Raw genomic sequence first — 27903 nt, 5'->3', positions numbered from 1 at the left:
GGGATCATGATCTGAGCTGAAGGCAGTCGCTTAACCAGCTGAGCTACCCAGGCAGTCTATTTAGCTGTTTTGATATTTTAAATTAATATTCATAGTTTTCCCATTAGTTTTTACATACAGAAAACCCTTGGAAAATAGATTAATTCTTCCTGTGATGATTTGTTAATTCCCTGTAAAAACATTATAATAATAAGGTAATGTGAGTTTAGTATTTAAAGTCTAAAGTACTATACAAAGATTAATTATTGATTGTTGTGAATTTCATTACCTATTCCTTCTTGGTCACTTCTGATTTTACTCTTAATTTTTTAAATTATAATGAAAATATTTTTTTTCCTCATTATGTGAAAAATAAAGGCTGTCTGGGAAAAAACTTCAGGCATTGCAGAAAAGTATAGGAAGAGATTAAAATCACCTAAAGTCCCGCCACTCTGAGATTATTGATTTTGAAGCTCATCGCTTTAGATACCCTAATGCATGAATACCTGTGGGGTTAAATGGTGTTTTCATGATCATGGATTCCTTCTCCCACCCACCTCCCTCAGGAAACCCCTTGTCAGTCCCAGGAGACCAGAATTTAGTCTTGTGTGTATCCTTTCATATCTTTCTCCATGCTCGTATTTAATGCCTGGGCCTTTACACTGTATGTATATATACACCCTGGTACTTTTCTCATTCTCTTTGATTAAATTCAATCACATTGTATATGTTTCCTGTATATCTTGTTTTTCTTAGTTTCTATTACATATTTGTATTACCTCCCAAGTCAACTATTACCTCCCAAGTTAGACCTATAGTTGTAACTCGTTTTTAATTGACTGTACTATTTTTAACTCTGCATATCCAACTAGTGGGAGATTTTAGCCTGTTCTGCTCTGGGACCTGTGAATATCTGCAGGAAACATACTCTGCATTTAAACCCCATCTCTAAAACTCTGGTCGGAAAAGCATACTTTGTAGTAGGATATATCAAATCAAAGATGTTGATTTTATGGTAGCAAGTGGTAAGGAAGCATTTGTGTCATGGACTCTGGATGAGAAGTGTCCTGCCCGGGAGAAGAGGAAACTTCAAAGCCAGTGGCTAGGATTGGGCATAGAATCCAAATTTATATTGCCTACATGCTTTGGAATTCCCAGCCTGAAAAATGAGTAAAAACTGGCCTTGAGCTGTTGACACTTCTGGGATAATTGGTAGGGGAAAAAAAGCAAAATTGCCCTGGAGGAAGGGAGAAAATCAAATATTTATCTTCAAGTTCTTGTATGCACGAAACCTCAGAGTAATTAAGTATTAAAACCCAGCTAAGAAATGAAGAAATGAAGCAGAGATGGTAGAATTAGACTAGGGATTGGCAAACTTTTTCTCTAAAGGTCCAATTAGTAAAGTTTTAGGTTTTATGGGCCACATGGTTTCTGTAGCAACTATTGAATTCACAAATGGGCATGGTTGAGTTCCAATAAAACTTTATTTGAAAACCAGGCAATGGGCCATAGTTTGTGGACCCCTGAATTAGGCTAGCAGTTTAAAGCCTGAGTTATCATTGTTTTTACTTGTTAGCTTTAGTAATTCCAGGGAGTTTATTAAACACAACCAACATCACTTATTATCTTCTAGTATAGATTCTCACTGAAACCTTACTGGAATATAAATCCTAAATTTATGCCTTCTATTCTGATCCTAAGTGGATTATATGGTGGATATGTCTAGATTTTATGGATTTCCTCAGTGTTCCACCCCTTAGGTATTTTATTTATATATGTAATTAATTTTTAAAAAATTAAAAAAAATTTGTTTTTCTTAAGTAAACTCTACCCCTAATATGGGCTTGAACTCACAACCCTGAGATCAAGAGTCTCACACTCTACCGACTGAGCCAGCCATGTGCCCTTCCATAGTTATTTTAAACTATGAAATATTCTTGACTTTATAATGAGTTTATATATCTTAAGTCATTGCATTTGTACTTTTCAAAATGTATTCAAGACACATGTGAGATATTTCAGAAGGTAACTTTTGAAGTGTCATTTAGTAATTGCTGAATTTGCACACATCATTAGTAATTGCCAGAAGTCTGCTGTTCTCCCTCCCTCCACCAGTTGTCACCAGTTAAAAAACTTATTGGTCATCTATTTTGAAAGATTGCTTTATCTGAAAGGTAAACATAGGTTGATAGACTTTATATTTTTCTTCTCTCTGCTTCTAGGAAGTATTTGAAAAGGAGCAGTCAATCTGTGCTGCAGAGGAACAGCCAGCAGAAGATGGGGTAAAACTTGATTTTTCATACTTATCTTTCCTGGTGAAGGAAGTGTTTCCTTTTGTTCTCTGATTGATTTATATTGTTGTGGGAGAGTAATTCAGTTTGTGAAAGCATTTAGTTTAGCCATTTTCATCTAAAAATTATTCAGACTCCCAAATGAGACTGTTGCTATAACTTCTGAGTGTGTATGTGTGTTGTTATTTATAGCAGGGTGATACGAATAAGAACAGGACAAAAGGAGGATGGCAGCAGAAGAGCAAAGGACCCAAGAAAACTGCTAAATCAAAAAAAAAGAAACCTTTAAAAAAAAAACCTACACCTGTGCCCTTACCACAATCAAAGCAACAGAAACAAAAGCAGGCAAATGGAGTTGTTGGGAGTGTAAGTTTATTACTGTTATTATCATTATCTGTGTTGAATTATAACATACACTAAAATGTTCACATCCTATGTGTAGCTCCTGAAATTTTACGTATGCATGTACCCATGGTACCCAGACTAAGATAGAAAAGCTTAGCACCCTGGAGAGCTCACTTGTGTCCCTTCTTAGTCAGTGACCCCTCCATCTACCTCCATACCTTCCAGTTTTGGCTGTTATTACCATAGATTAGTTTTGCTTATTCTTAAACTTCATGTAAGTGGAAATACGTTTGTCTGCTTTCATTCAACATTATGTCCATGACATTCATCTGTGTTGTGTGTAGCAGCTGTCCATTCTTTGTGTGTATGTGATACTCCATCTTATGAATACGCTCCAGCTTATCTGTTCTGCAGTTAATGGACATTTGGGTTGTTTCTAGTTTTTGCCTGTTATTGAATAAAAATGCTGTCCTTATTCATGTACATGTCATTTTGTGGACATTTCGTTTTTCTTGGGTATGTACCTAGCAGTGGAGTTGCTGGGTCATAAAATAAGTGTATATGGTTAGCTCATTGAAAGAGCCTGTTTTCCAAAGTTGTACTATTCTTTGTTTCTACTAGCAGAATATGAGTTCATTTGTTCCATATCCTCACTAATGCTTGGTTTTACCATTCTTTTTTATTTTAACCACTACAGTGGATCTGTAATGGTATCTCTGTGTGTGGTTTGTATTTACCTGATAACTAATGATATTGAGCATCTTTTCATATACTTAGCAGCCATTTGAATATCCTTTCTCTATTGGGTTGTCTTATGGATTTGTAGGATTCCTTTATATATTCTGGATATGAGTCCTTTTTTACTCTCTTAATGGAAGCCTTTGGTGATACCTAATTTTAAGGAAGTCTTTCATTAATTTTATGGTTATTGCTTTTGAGTCCTGTTGACATTTCTGCCTATCAGAGATTTTAAGATTTTATTTATTTATTTGAGAGAGAGAGCACAAGCAGGGGCAGAGGGAGAGGGAGAAGCAAGCAAGCTCCCCGCTCAGCAGGGAGCCCTACGTGGGGCTCCAGCCCAGGACCCTGGGATCATGACCTGGGCTGAAGGCAGACGCTTAATTGAGCCACCCAGGTGCCCCACAGTATTGAGTCTTTTTACTCATAATCATGGTTTATCTTTATTAACTTGGATCTTCCTTAATTTTTTCTCAGCAGTGTTTTGTAATTCCCAGTGACAGAGGTATGACACATCTTTCATTAGATTTACCCTTTTGTATTTGATGCTTTCTGGTGCTGTTGCATATAACATTTAAAAAAAAAAATCCATTCTTCAGTGTTTATTGCTGGCACATAGAGATAAAGTTGTCTTCTAAATACTGACCTTGTATCAAGGAGTCTTGAACTGACAATATGGGCATACCTTGTTTCATTGCACTTCAGTTTCTTGCACTTGTCAGATACTGCATTTTTTACAGATTGAAGGTTCGTGGCAACCCTGTGTTAGCAAATCTGTCAGCACCATTTTTCCAGCAGTATTTGCTCACTTTGTGTTTCTGTCACATTTTGGTAATTCCCTCAGTAGTTTATACTTTGTATTATTATATTTGCTTGGTGATCTGTGATCAGAGATTACAGCTCGCTGAAAGCTCCTGTGATGGTTAGCATTTTTTAGCAATAATGTATTTTTTAATTAAGGCATGCACACTTTTTAGACAGAATATTGCTTGCATGCATAACATACTACAGTATAGTGTAAACATAACTTTTATATGTAGTGGGAAACAAAAAAAGTCATTTGACTTTATTCTGGTAATCTCTTTACTGCAGTGGTCTGGAACTGAACCTGCAATATCTCCAAGGTATGCCTGTAATTCTAACCATTTGTAGGTACTTTTTAAAAGATTTTCTGTGTACACAATCATGCCATCTGGGAATAAAGACAGTTTTACTTTTTTCTTTTTAATCTTTTTGCTTTTTCTTCCTTTCTGTCTTACTGTATTGGCTGAAACTTTCAGTGTAGTAACGTTGGTTAGGAGTGAGGACGGTGGTCACCCCTCTCTTCTTGTTTATCTCCAGGAGAAAGGGAACAAACTATTAAGTGTGATGTTAGCTATAGGGTTTTTGTAGATATTCTTTATCAGGTTTGCTGAGAATTTTTATCATGAACAGTACTGAACTTTATTAAATGCCATTTCTCCATTTGTTGAGGTTGATGTGATTTTTCTCCATTCTATAATGTAGTGAATTATGTTGAAGCATTTAAAAATTTTAAGCTGTCCTTGCATTCCTGGAACAAATTCATTTCGTTGTAGCATATTATCCTTTTTCATATTTATCTAGATTTGATAGTATTTGTTTAGAATTCCTACATCTATTTTATGAAAGAATATTGTTTTGCCATTCTCCTTTCTTATAATACCCTTGCCAGGTTTTGTATCCGTTTTATGCTGGCCTCATTAAACAAGTTAGGAAGTATTCTTTCTTTCTTTTTTCTGGAAGAGTCTGTGTAAGATTGGGTTTGTTTCTTATTTGGAAGAACTATCTAGAGAAGCCATCTGGGCTTGGAGTTTTTAAAAAGGGTTTTTAGTTTTAGAGTCCATTTCTTTAACATATTCTACTTTTTTCCTTGTATCAATTTTAGTAAATTATATTTTTCAAGGAATTGGCCCATTTCTTCTAAGTTACCAAATTTATTGACAAAGTTATTCATAATATCCTCTATTTGTAATTTCTTTTGGAGCTGTAGTAATGTCTCTTTTATTCCTAATATTGGTAATTTATATTCTCTTTTTCCTTTGATCAGTCTTGCCTAATAAAAGTCTTATCTCAGTTTTATTAATCTTTTCAAAGAACCAACTTTTGGTTTTGCTTAGGTTTCCCTTTGTATATCTGCCTTCTCTTTAATTGACTTCGGGTCTCTGGTATTTACTTCGAGTTTTTTTATATTTAATTTGCTGTTCTTTTTCTTGCTTCTTGAAATGGATTAGTAAATATTTTGTCTGGGATATTGGCTTTATCAGCTATAGAAGATAATATTAAATTCTCAAAGCAGTGCTTTTCTATGAGCTTTCCATTTCCCCATCTCAAATAAAATATATTGTATAAGTGGGGTGCCTGGGTGGCTCAGTTGGTTGAGTATCTGACTCTTGTTTTGGTTCAGGTCATGATCTCAGGGTCATGAGATTGAGCCCTGCATCCTTGGGCTCTGTGTTCAACAGGGAGTCTGCTTGAGATTCTTTCTTCCTCTGCCCGTTCCCCCCCCCCCCGCCCCCCGCTGATGCCATGTGTACGTGCTCACTGTCTCAAATAAATAAATAAATCTTTAAAAAAAGTAATATATATTGTGTGATTGATGTTTTGAAAGATGAGCCATGTTGCCATTGCAGTAGTATACTTTGCAAATAAAGGTAAAATATTTTTTATTTTACAAACATGAAAAATAAATAAAATAACTAACAATAGACAAATAAGCCAAATGTTAAAGTCTTTAGTCTGACTACCACGTATGTATAAATACGTGTGTTTATAATTCTCTAAAATTCTGTATGAATAGTGAAATTACAATTTTGAGCTAATTTAATTATAATGACAATAATTAGCTTCAGGGACTGAGAATTCACTGAGATATTCAGAACTTCTGTGGTTGCTTTTTCCTTTTAGGAAGCTGCAGTAAAGGAAGACGAAGAAGAAGTTTCTGACAAAGGCAGTGATTCTGAAGAAGAAGAAACCAATAGAGAATCCCAAAGTGAAAAAGATGATGGTAGTGACAGAGACTCTGATAGAGAGCAAGATGAAAAACAAAACAAAGATGATGAAGCAGTAAGACTTTTATAGGTTTAAATAATTAGAATTATATACCTCTGATAGTTTTGGTTTTTGTTGTTTTTTCATTTGTTTACTTGTTTGTGTGCTTGTCTTAATACCCGTATATTTTATAATCTTATATTACTTTGTAAGAGTATGTTTGTGGGATGGTGGTCAGAATTATAAAGAAAAATAGTTTCTAACAAGGATTGGACCTCTTAATTTTCTTAAATCTTAAATTGCTGTTAGTATAGGTTGTGGATTTGAGGAGAAGTCAGTTTGGTGTCTTACAGTAATTTTCAACATTGGAGCTGAGTCTGGAAATGAATTAGGAAAGGTGGGTTATGGTCTAAGCAGTTACTTAGAGGAGTCTTTCAAAAGTTCTAGGTAGTGTTTAGAGTAAAGAAACACTACTGTGGACTCTAATATCAAGAGGTTGTTTAAGGAGAAGACTAACATTTACAGAATGCCACCTTGTTTAAGAGGTATATAAGACATTAAGGAAAGGAGGAGTCTCTAAGGAACTTACTAAGGTTGTGAGGGTAGAGAGAATAGGAAGAAGTCTCGTGGTGTGGCATTAAGTTGCACCTGATTTATAGATGGGCTATAGAAAAAGAGGGTTTGGTGGACAAATAATGGGTCCTTAGAGACTACTGCAAATGAACTGTAAACTGATCAGCTATTCCTTTATGTTTGTGTTGTTCTGTTTTTTTCTTACTGGGCCATCAACCTAAAAGTTACCCTTGTGGTTTAGGACAGAAAAGGGGATTCCCTGAATAGCCTGTGAGGCACAGGTAGAGGCCGAAAAGAGGATAAAAAAGTAAAGGGCAAAGGATAAAAGTATAAGGAATTGCAGGCATACCTTGGAGATATTACAGGCTTAGCTCCAGACCACCACAGTGAAACTGACATCACAATAAAGCGAATCAAATGAATTTTTTGGTTTCCTAGTGGGTATAAAAGTTACGTTTACACTATATTGTAGTGTAGTCTATAGAGTATGCAATAGCATTGTCTCAAACAATATGCACGCCTTAATTAAAACATTCTTTATTGCTAAAAAATGCTAACCATCATCTGAGCTTTTAGCGAGTTGTAACCTTTTTGCTGGTGGAAGCTCTTGCCTAAGTGTTGATGGCTGCCGACTCTTCAGAGTGGTGGTTGCTGAAGGTTGGGGTGGCTGGGGCAGTTTTTTAAATAAGATGACAATAAAGTTTGCTGCATTGGCTGTTCCTTTCACAAATGATTTCTCTCTAGCATGAGATGCTGTTTGATAGCATTTCACCCATAGTAGAACTTCTTTCAGAATTGGAGTCAGACCTCTCAAACCCTGCCACTGCTTTGTCAACTAAGTCTTTGTAATATTTTAAATCCTTTGTTGGCATTTCAACAGTTTTGACAGCATCTTCACCAGGAGTAGATTCCATCTCAGGAAACCACTTTCTTTGCTCATCCATCAGAAGCAGCTCCTCATCTGCTCAAGTTTTCTCATGAGATTGCAGCAATGCAGTCCCATCTGCAGGCACCACCTCTAATTCTAGATCTCTTGCTGTTCTTACCACATCTGTAGTTACTTCCCCGCCCTGGAGTCTTGAACCCCTCCAAGTAATCTGTGAGGGTTGGAATCAGCTTCTTCCAAACTCCTGTGAATACTGATATTTTGACCTCTTCCCATGAATCATAAATGTTCTTAATGGCACGTAAAAGGGTGAATCAGAAGATTTTCAATATACTTAGCCCAGATCCACCAGAGGAGTCACTCACTATCTGTGGCAGCTATCACCTTAAAAAATATATTTCTAAGCTAGTAACACTTGAAAGTGATAATTCCTCCTTGATCCATTTGCTGCAGAATGGATGTTGTGTTAGCAGGCATGAAAACAACATTCATCTTACTGTGCAGCTCCATCAGAGCTCTTGAGTGACCAGGTGCATTCTCAGTGAGCAGTAATATTCTGAAAGGAAATTTTTTTTGAGTAGTTGGTCTCAACAGTGGGCTTAAAATATTCAGTAAACCATGTTGGAAGCAGATGTGCTGTCATTCAGGCTTTGTTGTTCCATTTAGAGAGCACATGCAGAGTAGATTTAGCATAATTCTTTTTTTTTTTTTTTTTAAAGATTTTATTTATTTACTTGACAGAGAGAGACACAGCGAGAGAGGGACCACAAGCAGGGGGAGTGGGAGAGGGAGAAGCAGGCTTCCCGCGGGGCAGGGAGCCCGATGCGGGGCTCGATTCCAGGACCCTGGGATCATGACTTGAGCCGAAGGCAGACGCTTAACGACTGAGCCACCCAGGCGCCCCGATTTAGCATAATTCTTAAGGGCCCTGGGATTTTAGAATGGGCGGTGAGTAATGGCTTCAACTGAACATCACCAGCTGCAGTAGCTCCTAACAGGAGAGTCAGCCTGTCTCTTGAAGCCAGGCATTGACTTCTCTCTAGCTGTGAAAGTCCTAGATGGCATCTCCTTCCAGTGTAAGGCTGTTTTGTCAGTATTGAAAATCTGTTATTTAGTGTAGCCATCTTTATTAATTCCCCCAGCTGGATCTTGTGGGTAGCTTGCTGCAGCATCTACACTAGCACTTGCCGCTTCACCTTGCACTTTCATGTTACGGAGATGGCTTCTTTCCTTAAACCTCATGAACCAACCTCTGCTAGCTTCAGATTTTTCTTCTGCAGCTACCTCACCTCTCTTAGTCTTGATAGGATTGAGGCAGGTCCTTGCTTTGGATTAAGATTTGGCTTAAAGAAATATTGTGGCTAGTTGGATATTCTGCCCAGACCACTAAAACTTTCTCCATACATGCAATAAGGCTGTTTCGCTTTCTTACTACTTAGTGTGTTCACTGGAGTAACACTTTTAATTTCCTTTAAGAACTTTTCCTGTGCATTCACAATTTGGCTATTTGGCCCAAGAGGCCTAGCTTTCTGCCTGTTTCGGCTTTAAACTTGCCTTCTTCACTAAGCTTAATCATTTCTAGCTTTTGATTTAAAGTGAGAGACGTGCGGCTCTTCCTTTCACTTGAATACTTAGAGGCCATTGTAGGATTATTAATTGGCCTGATTTCAATATTGTTGTGTCTCAGGGAGGCCCAAGGAGAGGAGGAGAGATGGGGGGAACAACCCATTGGTGGTGCAGTCAGAACACACACGTTTATTGTTTAAGTTTGCCATCTTATGTGAAAATGGTTCGTGGTGTCCCAAAACAATTATTACAGTACATCACAGATTACCATAACAAATATAATTAAAAAGTTTAAAATATTGCAAGAATTAACCAAAATGTAACACAGAGACTCAAAGTGAGCAAGTAAATGCTGTTGGAGAAATGGCAGCAGTAGACTTGCTCGACACAGGGTTGCCACAAAGCTTCAGTTTGTGAAAACCGCAGTATTTGAGAAGTACAGATGTGCAAAGTGCAGTTAAATGAGGTATGCCTGTAATGTGGTGGGGAGTTTGCCCTTGGGAGTGGTGGGGAAAAACAAGGATGACTTTTTAGCAGTTGCTGGCCCCAACTGTTTTTGTACTTTGGGAATTAAATTGATTGCCAAGAAATTAAAGCCTATTAAGAATATTATTTCCCCAGGTGTGCTTTGAGAAAGAGTTGACATATTCCTTTCTGAGTATAGTATTAGGATTAGTAGAAGTGGCAGATTAGTTTCTTTAGATACCAAAAATACATTCATTCAGTTGTCAAATAATTATACAAACAGTTATTCGTTATCTGTCACATTGCAAGCACTGTGTTAGATGAGAGGAATGCAAGCCAAATGTAAAACAGTTTCTGCCCTTGAATGATAGTAGGCTAGTGGGGAAGGCAGACTTATAAATAAACATTAAAGTACAAAAGAGATTATGCACATTTTGTGCAAGGTACAGTGAAAGCACAAAGGAGGGAGTGATCAACTCAGTTGAGGGAAATTTCTGGTATTCAGGAGCTCATGGTTTAGGCTTTAGCAGCTCCCGAAGGAATAATAGTAGGAATTTTCCAGGTTAGAGAAAGAGAAAACAAAAATCCAGACATGGTTTCGGAGGAGTGAAATAGCTTGGTGAATTCAGAGAAGTCAAGGTAGTTTGAAGTGACGAGAATAGAAAGTGCAGAGATAGGCAGTGACAGGAGACTGGAGTGGAGAGATTGGCCCAGGTCAGGTCAGATTATGACTGTATAGTTCATGCTAAAGGGCTTAGGTTTGATTTATGAAATGATGCGTTACAACAGTTTTGAGCAGGGAAATGATCAAGTTTGTGGAACTGAACTCCGTGGTAGTTAGCATTGTCAGGAATAACAGCTGGAAGAAGATGGAAACTGTTCAATGAGAACATTTGAAAACGTACTTGATTTCAAGTGTTTGATTTTTACTTTACTAGGAGTGGCAAGAATTACAACAAAGTATACAGCGAAAGGAGAGAGCTCTCCTGGAAACCAAATCAAAGATAACACATCCTGTTTATAGTCTTTACTTTCCTGAGGTGAGTTATTCATGGCTCAGTGTTTTCCTTGTCCCGTTAATTTCTCTCCAGGTATTTTTCATTATCCCTCTGTGGTGTATACTGGCTCAAATGTGCTAAAGATGATCTATTCTTGATAGGCAACATTTCAAAGGATACATTTCAGTATGAATTAGATTCTCACGTGAATGTGTCATTTAATGGGAGGATTGTTAACTTTTTAAGTATTTCTGTGGTTTCCTGGGCTTCTGTCCTTTCTGTGGCTGGATGACTGAAGGTTGTGCTGAATGATGATTTCTCTTTAGCACTTCAGGCAGTCTTGCAGACAAATGCGTATTTTGTCCTCGTCATAGGACTACATGGGTTCTGTGAATCCCTCACTTGTACCAAGTTTTAGATAGGAAGGAAAAAGTTCTTAAGTTTTCCTGTGGGTTTTCTCTGAGGGTCCTCCACTGGCCACCTGGAACCACTACACTGGCTCTGGCCCTCGTAATTGCCCTAGTCCGTGGCCATAGGCAAGCCCGTGGCTGTGGGACCAGCTAAGTTCAGTAAGAGTTGAGAGTGGCTGAGCCCCAAGCTCAGGACAGATTGATCAGTGCTGTTTGTTTCTCTCATCCTTGTTTAGTTTGTGGTTGTGGCCTGCTCAGCTGTTGATCTCCTTGAGTTTTTTGTCTTTCAAATGAATTTGGGATTTGCATGACGATTTGCTTTTGCCATGATTCTATGGCCAAAGGTCAAGAACTGGTTGCCTCTTAGTTCAGGGAAGCTGTTCCACAGACTGCCTCACAGCTTTGCCGTAGAACCTTCTGCTCAGCACTCATGTTTGGCAGGTGATTTCATGTATAAATCTGCTTTTTGCTTTAGCATGTCAATCCAGAGTTGCTGGGGGCTGCTGAAGGCAAATTCCCAAGTAATTTGGCTTTCCTAATAATAAATGAATGGCTCTGCATAGACTGTTGTTTTGACTTGGAAAGAAGTGAGCCCAGGATTCCATGTTAATGCGCTTGCTGATCTTCTGGCATGTCCTGAGCTTTAGCCCATCTGTTAAGGGCATTTTGCCCATTTGCAGTGGTAGCCTGCCAACCTCAAGGCTCCCGAAATCAAGCGAGTAAATTCCACTCATTGATTGGTTTTAGAAGTGCCATCGGATGTTATAAGCTGCATAATTTGTACCCTTATAACAGATAGTTCATTTTAGACCATGCTTAGTTAATAAGCAAAACATCCATTCACTGCCTTAGAACATTTTAGCCTTGAAAATGCCTTTTTCTAATTTAAGCTACAACTGTACTGTAAACATCTCAAAGTATCATTTATCAGATAAAATTTATTTAGGATTTTCCTAACATCTGTCTACCTTGCCATGTACCTACCAAACTACCCTAACAACCACACTCACTACCCACTTAAATTGCTTAAAGTTTTATGATTATAATTGACTTATATGTTACTGAAACTCATTCATTATGCTTAATATGTTAAGAATGGTGAGGAATCTCACACCACAGAAAAACTATTGAAAGTGCAAATAACTCGTGCTACAATGTATTTTCCGCTTTCACTATGTGCATCAGAGTCTAGGCACAAGTACAATGCCATGGATTGAAATTCACTAGCTTCTTAATAAATATTTTTGAATGAATCTCATTTTAATCAAGTAACCTGGGAGAGCAGAGGGAAAGGCATTCTCTTAGTGGAGAGGTAAAGAAGAATCGCACGTTCTTGAACATCTCCCTGTGCTACTTACATTACATATATGTTCTGGTAATGAGATTTCTGACAATGAAATGTCAGAACTCTTAAATGATTAAGGTGCCTACCTCATTTCATTAATAATCATGATTATCATTTTTTTTAATGATGTGTGCGCTCGCCAACACACACAAGCAGGGGGAGAGGCAGAGGGTGAGGGAGAAGCGGGCTCCCTGCTGAGCAGGACCCTGGGATCATGACCTGAGCCGAAGGCAGGCGCTTAACGACTGAGCCACCCAGGCGCCCCCATGATTATCATTTGTCACAATCAGTGTGCTAGACATTCTAACATATCTTTTGCTCGTATTATCTCAGTCCATCTTCACAACACAGCCTGAGTTAGGCACTCATCATTTAACAGAGAAGAAAAGTGAGATTTAGAGACGTGAAACAGTCCGGGTCTGTGTGGCTTTAAAGCAGGCATCGGCAAACTACAGCCTGCAGACGAGTCTGCCTCCCTGCCTGTTTCATGAATGACGCTGGACTGCAGCACAGTCACGCTCGTTCTGGTCATGTTACCGTGGCAGGGTTGAGTAGTTGTGACTCAGACTCTGGCCCACTTTTAACACTGTGTGTGTGCAACGCGCACGGAGGCAAACATACGTACATATGCATATACCTATTGTGGTAGGCCCCCTTGGGTTAAGCCGAAGTTAGATTAATCATGTACTTGTGATTTATTTTTTCTGCTTGTTAATGTTGTTGTAGTGCTTTGTAGTTTACAAGAGCTTTTAGTTGACAGTGTAGCATTCTTAGATCAAATTTTAATGTCTTGTGGATAAAATAGGAAGTGCAAGTGATTTTGGCTTAAAAAGGCATTTTCCCTATGATAACTGTTTTCAGTAAAACGCTATTTTTTTTTTAACTTTCTTTTGGATAATTGAAAATTTACAACAGTCTAGTGTCGTTTTGGTTGAGTATTTAGAATATCCTAGAGTTCGTTTTATTTTTTAGCTCCAAAACATTTTTCTTTAAGCCATTTTAGAAAGCTGCCTTCCCTGACCAATTCTTAAGCAGTGGATACCAAGAGATGGCTAAACAGTTACTGTTGTGTCCTGCACAGCAGTGCTCACTGAGCACATTGAAGCTTGGTGCTTCTGGACTGCTTGGGCTGCTGCTGCTTTTTTTTTTTTCCTTAAAAGATTTTATTTATTTATTTTTTGACAGAAAGAGACACAGCAAGGGGCACCTGGGTGGCTCAGTCGTTAAGCGTCTGCCTTCGGCTCAGGTCATGATCCCAGGGTCCTGGGATCGAGCCCCCGCATCGGGCTCCCTGCTCTGCGGGGAGCCTGCTTCTCCCTCTGCCTGCAACTCCCTCTGCTTGTGTTCCCTCTCTCTGTCAAATAAATAAATAAAATCTTTAAAAAAAAAAAAAGACACAGCAAGAGAGGGAACACAAGCAGACGAGTTGCAGGGAGTGGGAGCGGGAGAAGCAGGCTTCCCACTGAGCAGGGAGCCCGATGTGGGGCTCGATCCCAGGACTCTGGGATCATGACCCGAGCCGAAGGCAGACGCCCGACAACTGAGCCACCCAGGCGTCCCTGCTTCTTTTTTTTTTTTTAAATACTTTTCTGTCATTGTGCATTCTGGTGGCAGTTTCTTTACTGAGCTCTTTTTCTATGCCTAATCTTTTATGAGTACAACTAAAAATGCTGCACTTACTAAAATCATGTGCAGTGAAAGGTATAAATAGACTCTTAAATCTGAGATGCTCCCTTATGAGTAATATGTTTTAATGATTTCTGATTTGGTTTCCCAAGTCCCTTCTGCTCCTACTTTCTGGCTTTTGCTTATTACTAGGTAAGATTACTAAGATTATTTGCTAGATGATATTGTAGTAGTTTATATTGTTGTATTTTTTAGGCTATCTTTTGTCATTTAAGGTTATATAGGGGTTTTTAATACAGAGGCCCATCATTAGGGTTTTTTAAGGGGCCATTTGAAACCCTAAAATTACATGCAGAATTCTTTTGGACAGCAGATCTACAAATGGTTAATAATGATTTATTCATTCAGTAAATATTAAGTATCTGTTTTGTACCAGGCACTGTATCTGTGCTGGAAATACTGCAGTGATAAAACCAGAACAATACCTCTGAAAGGAGACAAGGCTAAACAGTTATTTCTCTAGTTCTTTCTGATAATATAAACTTCTCTTTTTTTCTTTGCAGGAAAAACAAGAATGGTGGTGGCTTTATATTGCAGATAGGAAGGAACAGACGTTAATATCTATGCCGTATCATGTGTGTACACTAAAAGATACAGAAGAGGTAATTATCCAACAACATTATTTCAGTTTTTACAAATATATGGCATCTCACCATCATGCTGCTTCATAAAGTCTTCCTTAGAAATCAGTTTATCATATTTGGCTTATTGTATTTTATTTGTTAAGGCACATTTTGTAACTGTTCTCTGGTGTCTTTAGGGAGTAACTGATTGGAAATTTATACAGTATTGTTAAAGGTAGGCAACTCTATCAGTCTTAAAAACTTGTTTTCAACTTATTTTTGGGAGTTTTCACTGTTAGTGTCTAAGAACATATGCCTTTTGCTTTCCTGTCCAGAATTTAATTATATTTTACAAAAATTTATGATTCTCATACTCATTGGATTAGTGCTAAGATAAATATCTTTGGTCTTAAAAACAAATTTAAGAACTGATAATTAGATTTTTAGAATGGAATTTTTGACTATGTGGCATTATTCATTGTTAATGTCATTACTAATATATCATAGTGATGAGTATATTTTATCCGTTTTTCTTGATTGTTTCATGCTACTTCTCTAGAAAAGTTCTTTCTGCCTGGATTTGGTAGACAAGAGCAAGGTTTTTTAGAATTTCAAGATAGTTCTGTGATAATTTTTTTTTTTAAAGATTTTATTTATTTATTTGACAGAGAGAGACACAGCGAGAGAGGGAACACGAGCAGGGGGAGTGGGAGAGGGAGAAGCAGGCTTCCTGCAGAGCAGGGAGCACAATGCGGGGCTCGATCCCAGGACCCTGGGATCATGACCCAAGCCGAAGGCAGCCGCTTAATGACTGAGCCACACAGGCGCCCCTGTGATGTTGATTTTTAATCCAAAAGTATTTTCCCCCCTTTATAACCAAGTAGTAAATGTGTGAAGTAGTTTGTTGTTATTTATTTGACACTTAAAGTTAGTGCTAACTTAAGGGTATTTCTTGGATAGAGCAATTTTATTATTATTTTTTTAAAATTTAAGTTTTACCTATTTTTGAACAGATAATAAATTCACCTAGTTAATAATATTTCAGAAGATATACAAAAGTACACTCATTGAAACATCCCTGTCTCTCAGTCACCCACTTTCCTTCCTGGAGGCCATCAATGTTATAAAATTTTTATGTAGTCTTCATGTGATACTGTATGTAAATTACAAGCAAATACACATGTGTATTTTCTCCAATATTACATATAAAATAGCATACACCTTTTTCTCTCAATGATATAACTTGGAATTTTTTCCAAGTTACTGCAGAAAAACCTTCCTCATTTGTTTTTACAGCTGCATTATACTCTTTTGTGTGGTTGTTTATTTATTTAGCATTCTACAATTTAATGGACTTATAAATTATTTCTTTTGCTGCAGTGAATAACCTCATATGTCATTTTGCACATGTACAAACATTTATAGGATAAATTCATAGAGTTAAAATTAATGAATCAGATGCTGTGTATATTTGTAATTTTGGTAGGTATCGCTAGATATTTATTTCTCTATAGGGAGAATGAATGTTTAAGAATGCCCTTTCTCTCTCAGTGTATCAGACATTTTGAATGTCACTGCTGATCAGAAAGGTGGAAAATGGCATCTTAGTGTTATTTTTTCCCCTCTCATCTTTTATTTTAAAAAGTTTCAAACCTATAGAAATGCTGCAAGCACACTACCATGAACTCCCATAGATCCTTTATCTACACTTATCAATTAACATTTTGCCTTATATTTAAGATAGTTTAATATCTTTCTCTGCATGTGTGCCTATAGACATCATGACATTGTAACTCTAAATACTTAAACATGTATCTCGTAAGAACAAGGGCCATCTCCTACATAAGCATAATGAAATTACTATATTCAGGAAATTTAACATTGATACGGTATTTAATGTGCAGTCCATATTCAGATTTCCTTAAATGTTTCACTAATGTCTGTTGTAGTTTTTGTTCTGTTTTTAAATTCAGGATCCATTCAAGGATCATGCATTGCATTTGGTTGTCATTCTTCTTTATTCTAGAACTCTTCTTGGCGTTTTTGCTTTTAAATTTTTCATGCCATCAACATTTTTGAAGAGTCCAGGCAAAATATTTTGTAGAATATCCCTCAGTTTTAATTTGTCTCATTGGTTACTCATGATTACATTCATCTTAAATATTTTTGGCAAAAATACTACATGAGTGATACAACCTTCTAATGAGGCACATTATATCAGTTTGCCCCACATTGGTGATACCATGGCTGAACATCTACTTAAGGCTTTTCTCTACTATAAAAGGTATTTTTTTCCTCTAATCTTTCAGGTAATACTTGGACACTATGTTAATATCTTGTTCTCTACTAGTCTTCTGCCCACTCATTTTAATACCCTTTGATGATTCTTGCCTTGATCACTTTTTACTATGCTGGTTTTACTCAGTATAGTTTAAATTTTGTCTCTCAAGAGTGAAACTGAACATCTTTCAGTGTATTTGAATTGTACTTATTTTTATGTCTGATTGTGACCATTGTTCATTTTTGTTGGATTATTGGTCTTTTAATTGGTTTGGGGAATTATTGTTTTAAATATTATATCCCTTAGTGATATTTGTTGCAAATATTTCTCCCCAGTTTGTTTTACTATTGCAGTTGTTTTTACCAAGTAAAAATACAAACATTATTTATTTGGGTTTTTTTGGTAGTGTGATTTAGTAATTTTTTTCTTTTATGATTTCTGTGTTTTATGGTATACTGAGAAAGGTCAAACTGTGGGATTAATTTTAAAAAATGATAGTCCCATGAATTTTCTAGTTTGTTTTTCCTAGTTTGTTTGTTTTAATATATAATCTTGCCTACAAAATCTGGATTTTGGAGATTGGAGGCAGATCACCAGAACATCCAAATGCCATCTTAATAACTTACTCTTCCTTTGTCTAAGTGGAAATTAAACTTTTTCCTTTAAATTTTTATTTTAATCACCTGGTGCTTATCCAGGTGCACTTCTTAGTCCCCATCACCTTTTTCACCTATTCCCTGCCCACCTCCTCTCTGGTAACCATTGGTTCTCTATGGTTGAGAGTCTGTTTCTTGGTTTGTCTCTCTCTCTCTCTCTCTTTTTTACCCCCTTTTCTCATTTGTTTTGTTCCTTAAATTTCACATATGAGTGAAATCTTATGGTGTTTGTCTCTCTCTGACTGACTGACTTCACTTAGCATTATACTCTCTAGCTCCATCCATGTCATTGCAAATGGCAGGATTTCATTCTTTTTTATGGCTGAGTAATAGTCCATTGTATGTATATTTCACATCTTTATCCATTCATCAGTTGATGGATATTTGATTTGCTTCCATAATTTGGCCATTATAAATAATACTGCTATAAACATAGGGGTGCATGTATCTCATTTTTTTTTTTTTTAGGATTTATTTATTTGGGGGCGCCTGGGTGGCTCAGTCATTAAGCAGCTGCCTTTGGCTCAGGTCATGATCCCAGGGTCCCGGGATCAAGCCCCACATTGGGCTCCCTGCTTGGCGGGAAGCCTCCTTCTCCCTCTCCCACCCCCTCTGCTGTGTCTCTCTCTGTCAAATAAATAAATAAAAAATCTTAAAAAAAAAAAAAAGGTTTATTTATTTTAGAGAGAGAGCAGGGGGAGGGGCATGGGAGAGGGAGAGAGAATCTCAAGCAGACTCCCTGCTGAGCACAGAGCCCAACATGGGGCTTGACCCCACGACCCTGAGACCATGACCGCTTTTTGGGTAAATACCCAGTAATGTGATTGCTGGGTCGTAGGGTACTTCTGTTTTTAACTTTTTGAAGAACCTCAGTTCTGTTTTTCACGGTGGCTGCACCAGTTTGCATTTCCCACCAACAGTGCAAGAGGGTTCTGTTTTCTTCACATCCTTGCCAACACCAGTTGTTTCTTATGTTTTTGATTTTAGCCATTCTGACAAGTGTGAGGTGATATCTAATGGTAGTTTTGGCCTGTGTGTCCCTGATAAGTCATGTTGAGCATCTTTTCATGTGTCTGTTGGCCATCTGTATGTCTTTTTTGAAGAAATGTCTGTTCATGTCTTCTGCCCATTTTTAATTGGATTACTTGTTTTTTGGGTATTGGGTTTTATAAGTTTTTTATATATTTGGATACTAACCCCCCCCCTTTTTTTTTTGAAGATTTATTTATTTGAGAGAGAGCAGGAGGGGCAGAGGGAGAGGGAGAGAAGCAGACTCCTGGCTGAGTGAGGAGCCTGACACAGAGATCAGTCCCATGACCCTGAGATCATGAACTGAGCCAAAATCAAGAGTTGGACACTTAACCAGTTGAACCACCCAGGTGCCCCACTGGATACTAACCCTTTATCAGATATATCATTTGCAAATATCTTCTCCCATTCCATAGATTTTGTTGATTGTTTATTTTGCAGAAGCTTTTTTTATTGTGATGACGTCCCAATAGTTTATTTTTGCTTTTGTTTCCCTTGTCTCAGGAGACATATCTAGAAAAGAGTTGCTATGGTCCATGTCAAAGAAGATACTGCCTGTCTTCTCTTCTAGGACTCTTGTGGTTTCAAGTCTCACATTTAGGTCTTTAATCCATTTGAATTTATTTTTATATACGGTGTAAGAAAGTGGTCTAGGTTCTTTTGGACATGTTGCTCTCCAGTTTTCCCAAAAGCATTTGTAGAAGAGACTGTCTTTTTCCCACCAGATATTCTTTCCTGCTTTGTTGAAGATTAATTGACCATATAATTGTGGGTTGAATTTCCGGATTTTCTGTTCTGTTCCATTGATCTGCGTGTCTGTTTTTGTGCCAGTACCATACTGTTTCGATCACTTCAGCTTTGTAATATAACTTGAACTCTGGAATTGTGATGCCTCCAGCTTTGCTTTTCCTTTTCAGTGTTACTTTGGCTCTTCAGGGTCTTTTGTGGTTTCATACAAATTTTAGGATTATTTGTTCTGGTTCTGGAAAAATGCTGTTGGTATTTTGGTAGGGATTGCATTGAATGTGTAGATTGCTTTGGGTGGTATAGACATTTAAAAAATATTTGTTCTTCCAATCCACGAACCTGGAATGTCTTTCCATTTCTTTTGTGTCTTCAGTTTCTTTCATCAGTGTTTTATAGTTTTCAGAGTACAGGAATAGACCTCTTTAGTTAGATTTATTCCTAGGTATCTTATTGTTTTGGGTACAATCCCATTTTTTGTAATTGGAATTGATTGCTTAATTTCTCTTTCTGCTGCTTCATTATTGATGTATAGAAATGCAACAGATTTCTGTACATTGATTTTGTAGCCTGCAACTTTATCAGTTCTAGCAGTATTTTGGTAAAGTCTTTTGGGTTTTCTATGTATAGTATCATGTCATCTGCACATACTGAAAGATTTCTTTCTTTCTTACCAATTTGGATGCCTTTTATTTCTTTCTGTTGTCTGAGTGCTGCAGCTAGGACTTCCAGTACTGTGTTGAATAAAAGTGATGAGAGTGGACATCCTTGTTTTGTTCTTTACCTTAGGGGAAAGGTTCTCCGTTTTACCCCATTGAGGATGATGCTAGCACTGGGGTTTTGCATATATGGGTGGCCTTTATTATGTTGAGGTATGTTCCCTCTACACCTACTTTATTGAGGTGTTTTTTTTTTCTTTTTCTTTTAAGTAGTCTCTACACCCAGCATGGAGCCCAGTGCGGGGCTTGAACTCATGACCCTGAGCTGAGATCAAGAGTCAGATGTTTAACTGACTGAGCCACTCAGGTGCCCCTTGTTGAGGGTTTTTATCATGAATGGGTCTTGTACTTTGTCGGTTGCTTTTTCTGTGTCTGTTGGAATGATCATATGGTTTTTATCCTTTCTCTTATTGATGTGATGTATCACATTGATTTGTGAACCAACCTTGCAACCCAAGAATAAATCCCACTTCATCATGGTGAATGATTTTTTTAATGTATTGTTGGATTCATTTTGCTAGTATTGAGGATTTTTGCATCTGTTTTCATCAGAGATATTGGCCTATAGTTCTCTTTTTTTGTGTGTTATTTTTATTTGGTTTTGGTATGAGGGTAATGCTGTCCTCATAGAATGAATTTGGAAGTTTTCCTTCCTTTTCTATTTTTTGAAATAGTTTGAGAATAGGTATTAACTCTTCTTTAAATGTTTGGTAGAATTCTCCTTTGAAGCCATCTGATCCTGGACTTTTGTTTTTTGGGAGTTTTTTGATTACTGATTCAATTTCTTTGCTGGTTATCATTCTGTTCAGGTTTTCTATTTCTTCCTGTTTTAGTGTTGTACGGTAGGTTATATGTTTCTAGGAATTTATCCATTTCTTCTAGGCTGTCCAATTTGTTGGCACATAGTTTTTCATAATAATCTCTTTATAATTGTTTGTATTTCTGTGGTGGTGATGGTTATTTCTCCTCCTTCATTTGTGATTTTATTTATTTGGTTCTTTTCTTGATAACTGGGTAGAGGTTTATCAATTTTATTGATTTTTTTTTTTTTTTTTTTTTTTTTTTTAAAGAATCAACTCTTGGGGGGCGCCTGGGTGGCTCAGTTGGTTAAGCGACTGCCTTTGGCTCAGGTCATGATCCTGGAGTCCTGGGATCGAGTCCCGCATCAGGCTCCCTGCTCGGCAGGGAGTCTGCTTCTCCCTCTGACCCTCCTCCCTCTCATGCTCTCTGTATCTCATTCTGTCTCAAATAAATAAATAAAATCTTTAAAAAAAAAAAAAACACATTATAAAAAAAAAAAAGAATCAACTCTTGGTTTCATTGATCTGTTGTATTGTTTTCTTTAGTCTTCTGGGTCATTAATTTGTTCCTCTGCTTCTTCCACCCTGCCATTCATTCCATCAAGTGTGTCTCGTTTTGTTTATTGAGCTCCTTATCTCTGCTATTGAATGTGGTCTGTGTTAATGGTCTCACTGATGTCTTCCACTCTTTACTCAAGCCCAGTGAGTATCCTTATGATCATTGCTTTAGGTTCTCTATCAGGCATGTTACTTATATCTGTTTTGCTTAGATCTTCTGCTGTGGCCTTGTCCTGTTCTTTCATTTGGGAGAGAGTCCTCTGTCTTTTCATTTTGTCTAAGTCTCTGTGCCTGTTTCTCTGTGTAGGAAAGTCAGCTATGTCTCCTGTTCTTGAGAGTAATGGCTTTTATTTAGAGGAGGTGCTGTGGTGCTCTGCAGTGTAGTGTCCCTTGTTCCCTAAGGCCTGGTGCTCCAGAGAGTGTCTCCAGTGTGTGCTGTGTGGGCTTTGCTTTTGTGTTCTGCCTGCTTTATCTTTCAGGCCAGTCGTCTGCAGAGGGTCCCTTTGCCTGTTGGTGGGTGGTGTTTGGTCTGTGGCCTGAATGTGGCAAGTTTTAACTAGGTGTGTTCTGGTCTGCTTGTGAAACAAGTCTTGTTGCCACCGGCCATGGGAACTGAGGCCCTGCCAAACTTGGGGCCCACTGTGCTGGGACTGAGGCAAGTGTAACTGGGAGGGGTGGTTCCACTGGAGTGCAGGTGTTCTGGGGGCTTGGTGTAAGCAAGTTAGGTAATGAGAATTGGCACTTCCACTGCTTCCTGCAGGTGGTCCTGTCTTATGCTGAGAGGTGGGGGTGGGGGTAATGGCCCCAGCCAGGGGTCTCTCTGTGATGCCCTCTGAGATGAGTGAATACCCTCCGCACTGTGAGCCCCATGCGCTTTTCAGGTCACTGTTTCCATGCTCTATGTCCATGGACTGTTTGCCCTGCCTTTTCTCTGAGAGCAGCCCCAGTACCATCTGAGCTCTCCCAGAGCCAAGAGTGCTGACCTTTAAAACTCCAGGCTTTAAGCCCTGCTGGTTGCAAGAACTCACGAAATTTGGGCCCTCTTGCTTTCCAAGAGGGAAATTCTTGGAAATGCTATGGGAATTCCTTTTCCCCATGCACTCCCCTATGTGCTGGTTTGTCTCTTGCTCTTCTCTGCAGCTCCCTCCCTACCACAGTGGCCATGATCCATTTCTCTTCCAAACTATGTCTCCACGCTTCCTTCCTTCTTCGACATGGCCTCTTCTCTCTCTTCTCACAGCCCTTAGCTGTGGTGTTTGTTCTGGCAGTCTTCAGTTCGATTGCTGGGGTATTTAGGATGATTTGGTAGTTATCTAGTTGTATTCATGGGATGATGTGAGCCTAGGGTCCTCCTATTCCCCTGCCATCTTCCTTTCCCTGGAATTGAAATTTTTAAGAGTTTGTAACTCTTTGTATATATGAAGTTTATGATTTAATAGGAAATAAATATCTTCTTGACCTTTTAAGGCACTGGGCATGTTTTAAAAAATTTTTTTTATTTGAATATAGCTGACATGTTTTTTATTTGAGTATAGTTGACATACAATGTTACATTAATTTCAGGTATGTAACAGTGATTCAACTTCTCTATGTTATACTATGTTCACAATGAGTATAGCTTTGGCTACTGCCAGCAGCATACAATGCTATTACAATATTATTGACTGTATTTTCTGTGCTGTACCTTTCGTTTACATGACTTATTAATTCCATAACTGGAAGCCTGTATTTCCCATTCCCCTTCACCCATTTTGCTCATCCCCTCATCTCCCCCCCCAACATTCTCTCTGTCAACCATCAGTTTCTTCTCTGTATTTATAGGTCAGATTCTGTTTTTTATTTGTTTATTCATTTGTTTTTTAGATTCCACATATGAGTGAAATCATATGGTATTTTCAGCATTGGGCATTTTTAAAGGAAAACTCACTTCTCCTGTATTTCTCATTTCCTCACACTACTGTCACACTCACACCACTTTTGACACCAGGTGTGTGGGTTTTTACCCACACCGAGCAGTTCTCTGTCATACCAGCTGAGTGTCCTGCAACTTCACTCAGTGCTGGCACTGTTTATCTGGAGTTAGCTTCAGATCCCACAGGGTAAGGGCTCAGTTCCATAAGACTCCCCGTCCCCCATGTGCTTCAGATTTACAAGTCTCAAGTTGTCACCTGTACTTCTGACCAGCTGGCTATGAATTGGGATTCCCATGATCCCCTCCTTGAGTCCGATAATTTGCTAGAATGGCTCCTAGAACTCGGAAACACATTTACTAGTGTATTATTAAAGAATATAATAAAAGACCTAGATGATGTTGTTTTTTCCATTTCTCAAAATACGGATTTTAAGTGCTGTTTTTTTTCTTCTAGGTAGAACTGAAGTTTCCTGCACCAGGCAAGCCTGGAAATTATCAGTATACAGTGTTTCTGAGATCAGACTCCTATATGGGTTTGGATCAGATCAAACCCTTGAAGGTAAGAATAGTGACTCTTTAATAAATATGGTTGCCTGTTTGAATAAGTGCTTAATATACTAGGAAAACATTTCTAGTTCTGAAATGTAGAGTAATAGAGGGAAAAAGATGTCTTCTCATACTTCATATATGATACACTCAATGGCTTGCTCTTTTAATAATAAACTTGAGTTGAAGGAGCATAATGCTTTAGAACCTCAAATATAAGTTATTAGAATGATTTAGAATGTTAAATATAAATTACTTAAGTGATACTCTTTTTTTATTTTATTTATTTATTTATTTATTTATTTATTTATTTTTTAAGATTTTATTTATTTATTTGACAGAGAGAGAGACAGTGAGAGAGGGAACACAAGCAGGGGGAGTGGGAGAGGGAGAAGCAGGCTTCCCGCCGAGCCGGGAGCCCGATGTGGGCCTCGATCCCAGGACCCCGGGATCATGACCTGAGCCGAAGGCAGACGCTTAACGACTGAGCCACCCAGGAGCCCTGTTTATTTATTTTTTAAAAGATTTTATTTATTGGGCGCCCGGGTGGCTCAGTCGGTTAAACAATTGCCTTCAGCTCAGGTCATGATCCTGGAGTCCCGGGATTGAGTCCCACATCGGGCTCCCTGCTCTGCGGGGAGCCTGCTTCTCCCTCTCCCCCTCCCCCTGCTTGTGTTCCCTCTCTCGCTGTGTTTCTCTCTGTCAAATAAATAAAATCTTTAAAAATAAATAAATAAATAAGATTTTATTTATTTATTTGAGAGCGAGAATGAGAGAGAGAGAGCGCACAAGAGGGGAGAGAGGGAGAAGCAGACTCCCCGCTGAGCAGGGAGCCCGATGTGGGACTCCATCCCGGGACTCCAGGATCATGACCTGAGCCGAAAGCAGTCGCTTAACCAACTGAGCCACCGAGGCGCCCTTAAGTGATACTCTTAATGTACTATAATTTGCTATGACTTTACAGGGCCTCACCAACTGGGTTCTGGGTTTTGTTTTTGTTTTTTTAGAAAAGTACATGTATTTTCCCACAGATTCTGTTGAAGTGTTTATTAATTTCTGAGATTAATTTTTTTTATCATCTTATACATTTTGTATAAGTATCATTTGAAGCACGTTCCTATCAATGTTTACCAGTTTCACTTGAGGTTTTTATAAAAGGCCTTCTGTTGTGTAACGTTGTGGTGAAGTGTTGTTGCATGGTGTACTGGAGTCCCAGAGTAAAGGGAGCTGGGAAAGGCAGGCCTGTTTTTTTCCCATGAGGGTACCATATTTCTTTCCATTGTCTATAGAATTTCACTTCATGAATATGGAGGCTGCAAAATACTTTTTTGAAAGTCACACTTGAGTTTTTCTTCTCTCAGCAGACTTATTAAGACATAAGACTTACTAAGACATAACTCAGTGTTCTTGCTCAAGAATCACAATTATTAATCTTTCATTGTACAGAATAAATAGTATAGCTTCTATAGAATTAAAATGTCAGACCGTATTTGAAATTTAACTGCATTTGCATATTAGATTACCTTTTTATTTCTGGGATGAATGTCTATTGTAAATAAATATGTTAAATTTAGAGTTAACAACCATAAAGTCTGTTTCTTTATAATTGCTGTGGTCAAAGAAAACCTTTTCTTTATCAGATATTTCTTCCATTTTTCCTCCCAAAATTTCTGATGTCTGCATTTAATTCTTCTTTATAGTTGGAAGTTCATGAGGCTAAACCTGTGCCAGAAAATCACCCACAGTGGGATACAGCAATAGAAGGGGATGAAGACCAGGAGGACAGCGAGGGCTTTGAAGATAGCTTTGAGGAGGAGGAAGAAGAGGAGGAAGATGATGACTAAGCAATACTATGAATGGACCACAGTATTTGCAACTTTTTGCTGTTTTGGAAGTGTATAATAAACCAGAAACAGTGCAGAACTGATGTTGAGGGAGGTGTTTAGTTCTTTACTAGAAATGGGTGCATAACATAACTAGGCAGTGGTGATGCCTTGGTACAGTCTGAAAAATGCTTAAGGCTTGTTAAAGCCTTTCAAGTATGGGATGGTGCATTTATTTCATTGGCAAATGATAATAAACCCTTTGTTATAACTGTCCAGAAGTGTGGGCTATGTATTATCTGATCAATTTATGGTCCCAGTAAAAGTAAAGGTACATGAAAACCAATCTATAAGTGAGCAGTTTTTCTTTGTTTAGCTTTAGTTTTCAGCAAACATGAAAGTATGATAAACACCACACATGTTTTTAGTAACATCTGCTCAAGTTTTAAGCTTTTGATAAGCTCTGTCATTCATTTATTGACATTTTGCAGTGATACAAGACTATTTATAACAGCTCCATTCATAGCTTTAAACTTTTTATTTTTACCTGTCTTGGTCATAAGTTGGCATTCTGTCCCATTCCACATAATATAGAGGGCTACATTTGGGGATTTTACTTTTCTTAATTGCCCAGAGTTATCAGACAGATTATAAAAAATGGCTTTTAATGGCTTAAAACATTTTTAAGCCTCTATTTTAGCAGATCAGTGCAGGATCTAATTCTTTTTATAAGCTATAGGTCTAAAAATGATTGTGGGACCATATGTTCTCTGATGTTGGTGACTCATGTTATTAAACCTTTTTTAAAAGGTTCACTATAAAAGCTGAAATACATTCTTAGCTTTTAATCCACCTGACTCAGAAGCCTTTTAAGGAAAAAAAAAAACACATAACTTGCAAAGGAGGCATTTTTTTGTATTCATTTTGGACTCCTGTCAATAAAATAGAAGTTTGACTCATTTTACGTTTGTAATGGTGTGTGTCTTTTTACTTCCAGAGAAAGGATATAATAGGATAATTCACTCTTTCAACTAAAAATTTAATGTACATTACTGCGGAAGTGATCGCTATTTCTGTATGGTATAGAAAAGCCCATGTGTGGGAGGAATTTCCCCCTCACACATTGCAACCCAGAAGGATAGTGCTTATAAAGAGTAGAAATGTATACATGATGAATCATTGAGGTAAAATGAGTATTTTTATTACTAGATACTGAGGAAGCATATGTCTGTAATATTATAAGACTGTGATAGTCCTCGCCTATCAAAATCTCCGTAGGCCAAAGTACTGTTGGAATACTAATTTGTGACCTTACTGATTTAAAAGGTTGCCACATTCCATGCAGAATTGGTATTTTGTTACTGCGGTAGCTGGAAATAAAATTTGAAAATTACCAAAAACATGAATGGTTTTTCTGGTTCTAAATTTAGGATATAATTTCTACAATATACTCAAAGCAGTTTCTTCATTGGAATTTCCATCACCTGTTTTTTTGTTAGTTTGTTTCAGAGGTGTTAGTGAGACCCTTCCTTGGCAGTCAGTAGCCCCCCTGAGGATTTGTTTCATTTTACAAGTAGAAGGTGGGTTCAATTTTTGAGTCAGGTTTTTCTGGGAAGTTCCAGTGTCAGGTGAGACAGCAGCTGGTCACCTAAGTGCGATAGACAGGAGTGAGGCCAGCCGGTAGCAACAAGCAAAAGGGGGTTTGAGGAAACGTGTGACCAAACCAAACTGTGTAATGTGCACATCTCCTGGTTTTCTTGAAGGATAATATTCAAGAAAAGTATTTCTATTCTAGTGGCTATTTTGTCTGAGGTTTTATTCTTTCAAACAACTGGCTTTCTGTGTTTGAGACTCTAGAGAGGGTAATTTCACAACCCAGTAACTCACCACAGTGCTTAAAAAAAACAGGATCACCTTGACCTTAGAAAATCCCACCAGGCTGTTTTCCTTTGCCCTTTGTGTGATACATACATACTTCCCA

The 27903-nt window shown here is 37.9% G+C and overlaps 1 protein-coding gene across 2 annotated transcripts in view; it reads left to right on the top strand.

The window, feature by feature from the left end:
* The window catches only part of SEC63 (SEC63 homolog, protein translocation regulator), a 69970-nt gene extending 43089 nt beyond the window's left edge, over nucleotides 1–26881 (top strand). For both annotated transcript variants that reach the window (XM_045865268.3, XM_064597955.1), the window contains 7 exons: nucleotides 2202–2261; nucleotides 2463–2636; nucleotides 6279–6437; nucleotides 10791–10892; nucleotides 14795–14893; nucleotides 24008–24112; nucleotides 25800–26881. In XM_045865268.3, coding sequence (XP_045721224.1) covers nucleotides 2202–2261; nucleotides 2463–2636; nucleotides 6279–6437; nucleotides 10791–10892; nucleotides 14795–14893; nucleotides 24008–24112; nucleotides 25800–25943 — 843 coding nt within the window. In that variant the 3' untranslated portion in view covers nucleotides 25944–26881. The remainder of the gene's footprint in view (nucleotides 1–2201; nucleotides 2262–2462; nucleotides 2637–6278; nucleotides 6438–10790; nucleotides 10893–14794; nucleotides 14894–24007; nucleotides 24113–25799) is intronic.
* Nucleotides 26882–27903: the final 1022 nt, after the last annotated feature.

The sequence above is a fragment of the Mirounga angustirostris genome, unplaced genomic scaffold (assembly GCF_029215605.1).
Source record: "Mirounga angustirostris isolate CCGP_5_RB_7025 unplaced genomic scaffold, mMirAng1.0.hap1 SCAF_8, whole genome shotgun sequence".
NCBI classification, from domain to species: Eukaryota; Metazoa; Chordata; class Mammalia; order Carnivora; family Phocidae; genus Mirounga; species Mirounga angustirostris.
This window is presented reverse-complemented; position numbering and strand designations above follow the sequence as displayed.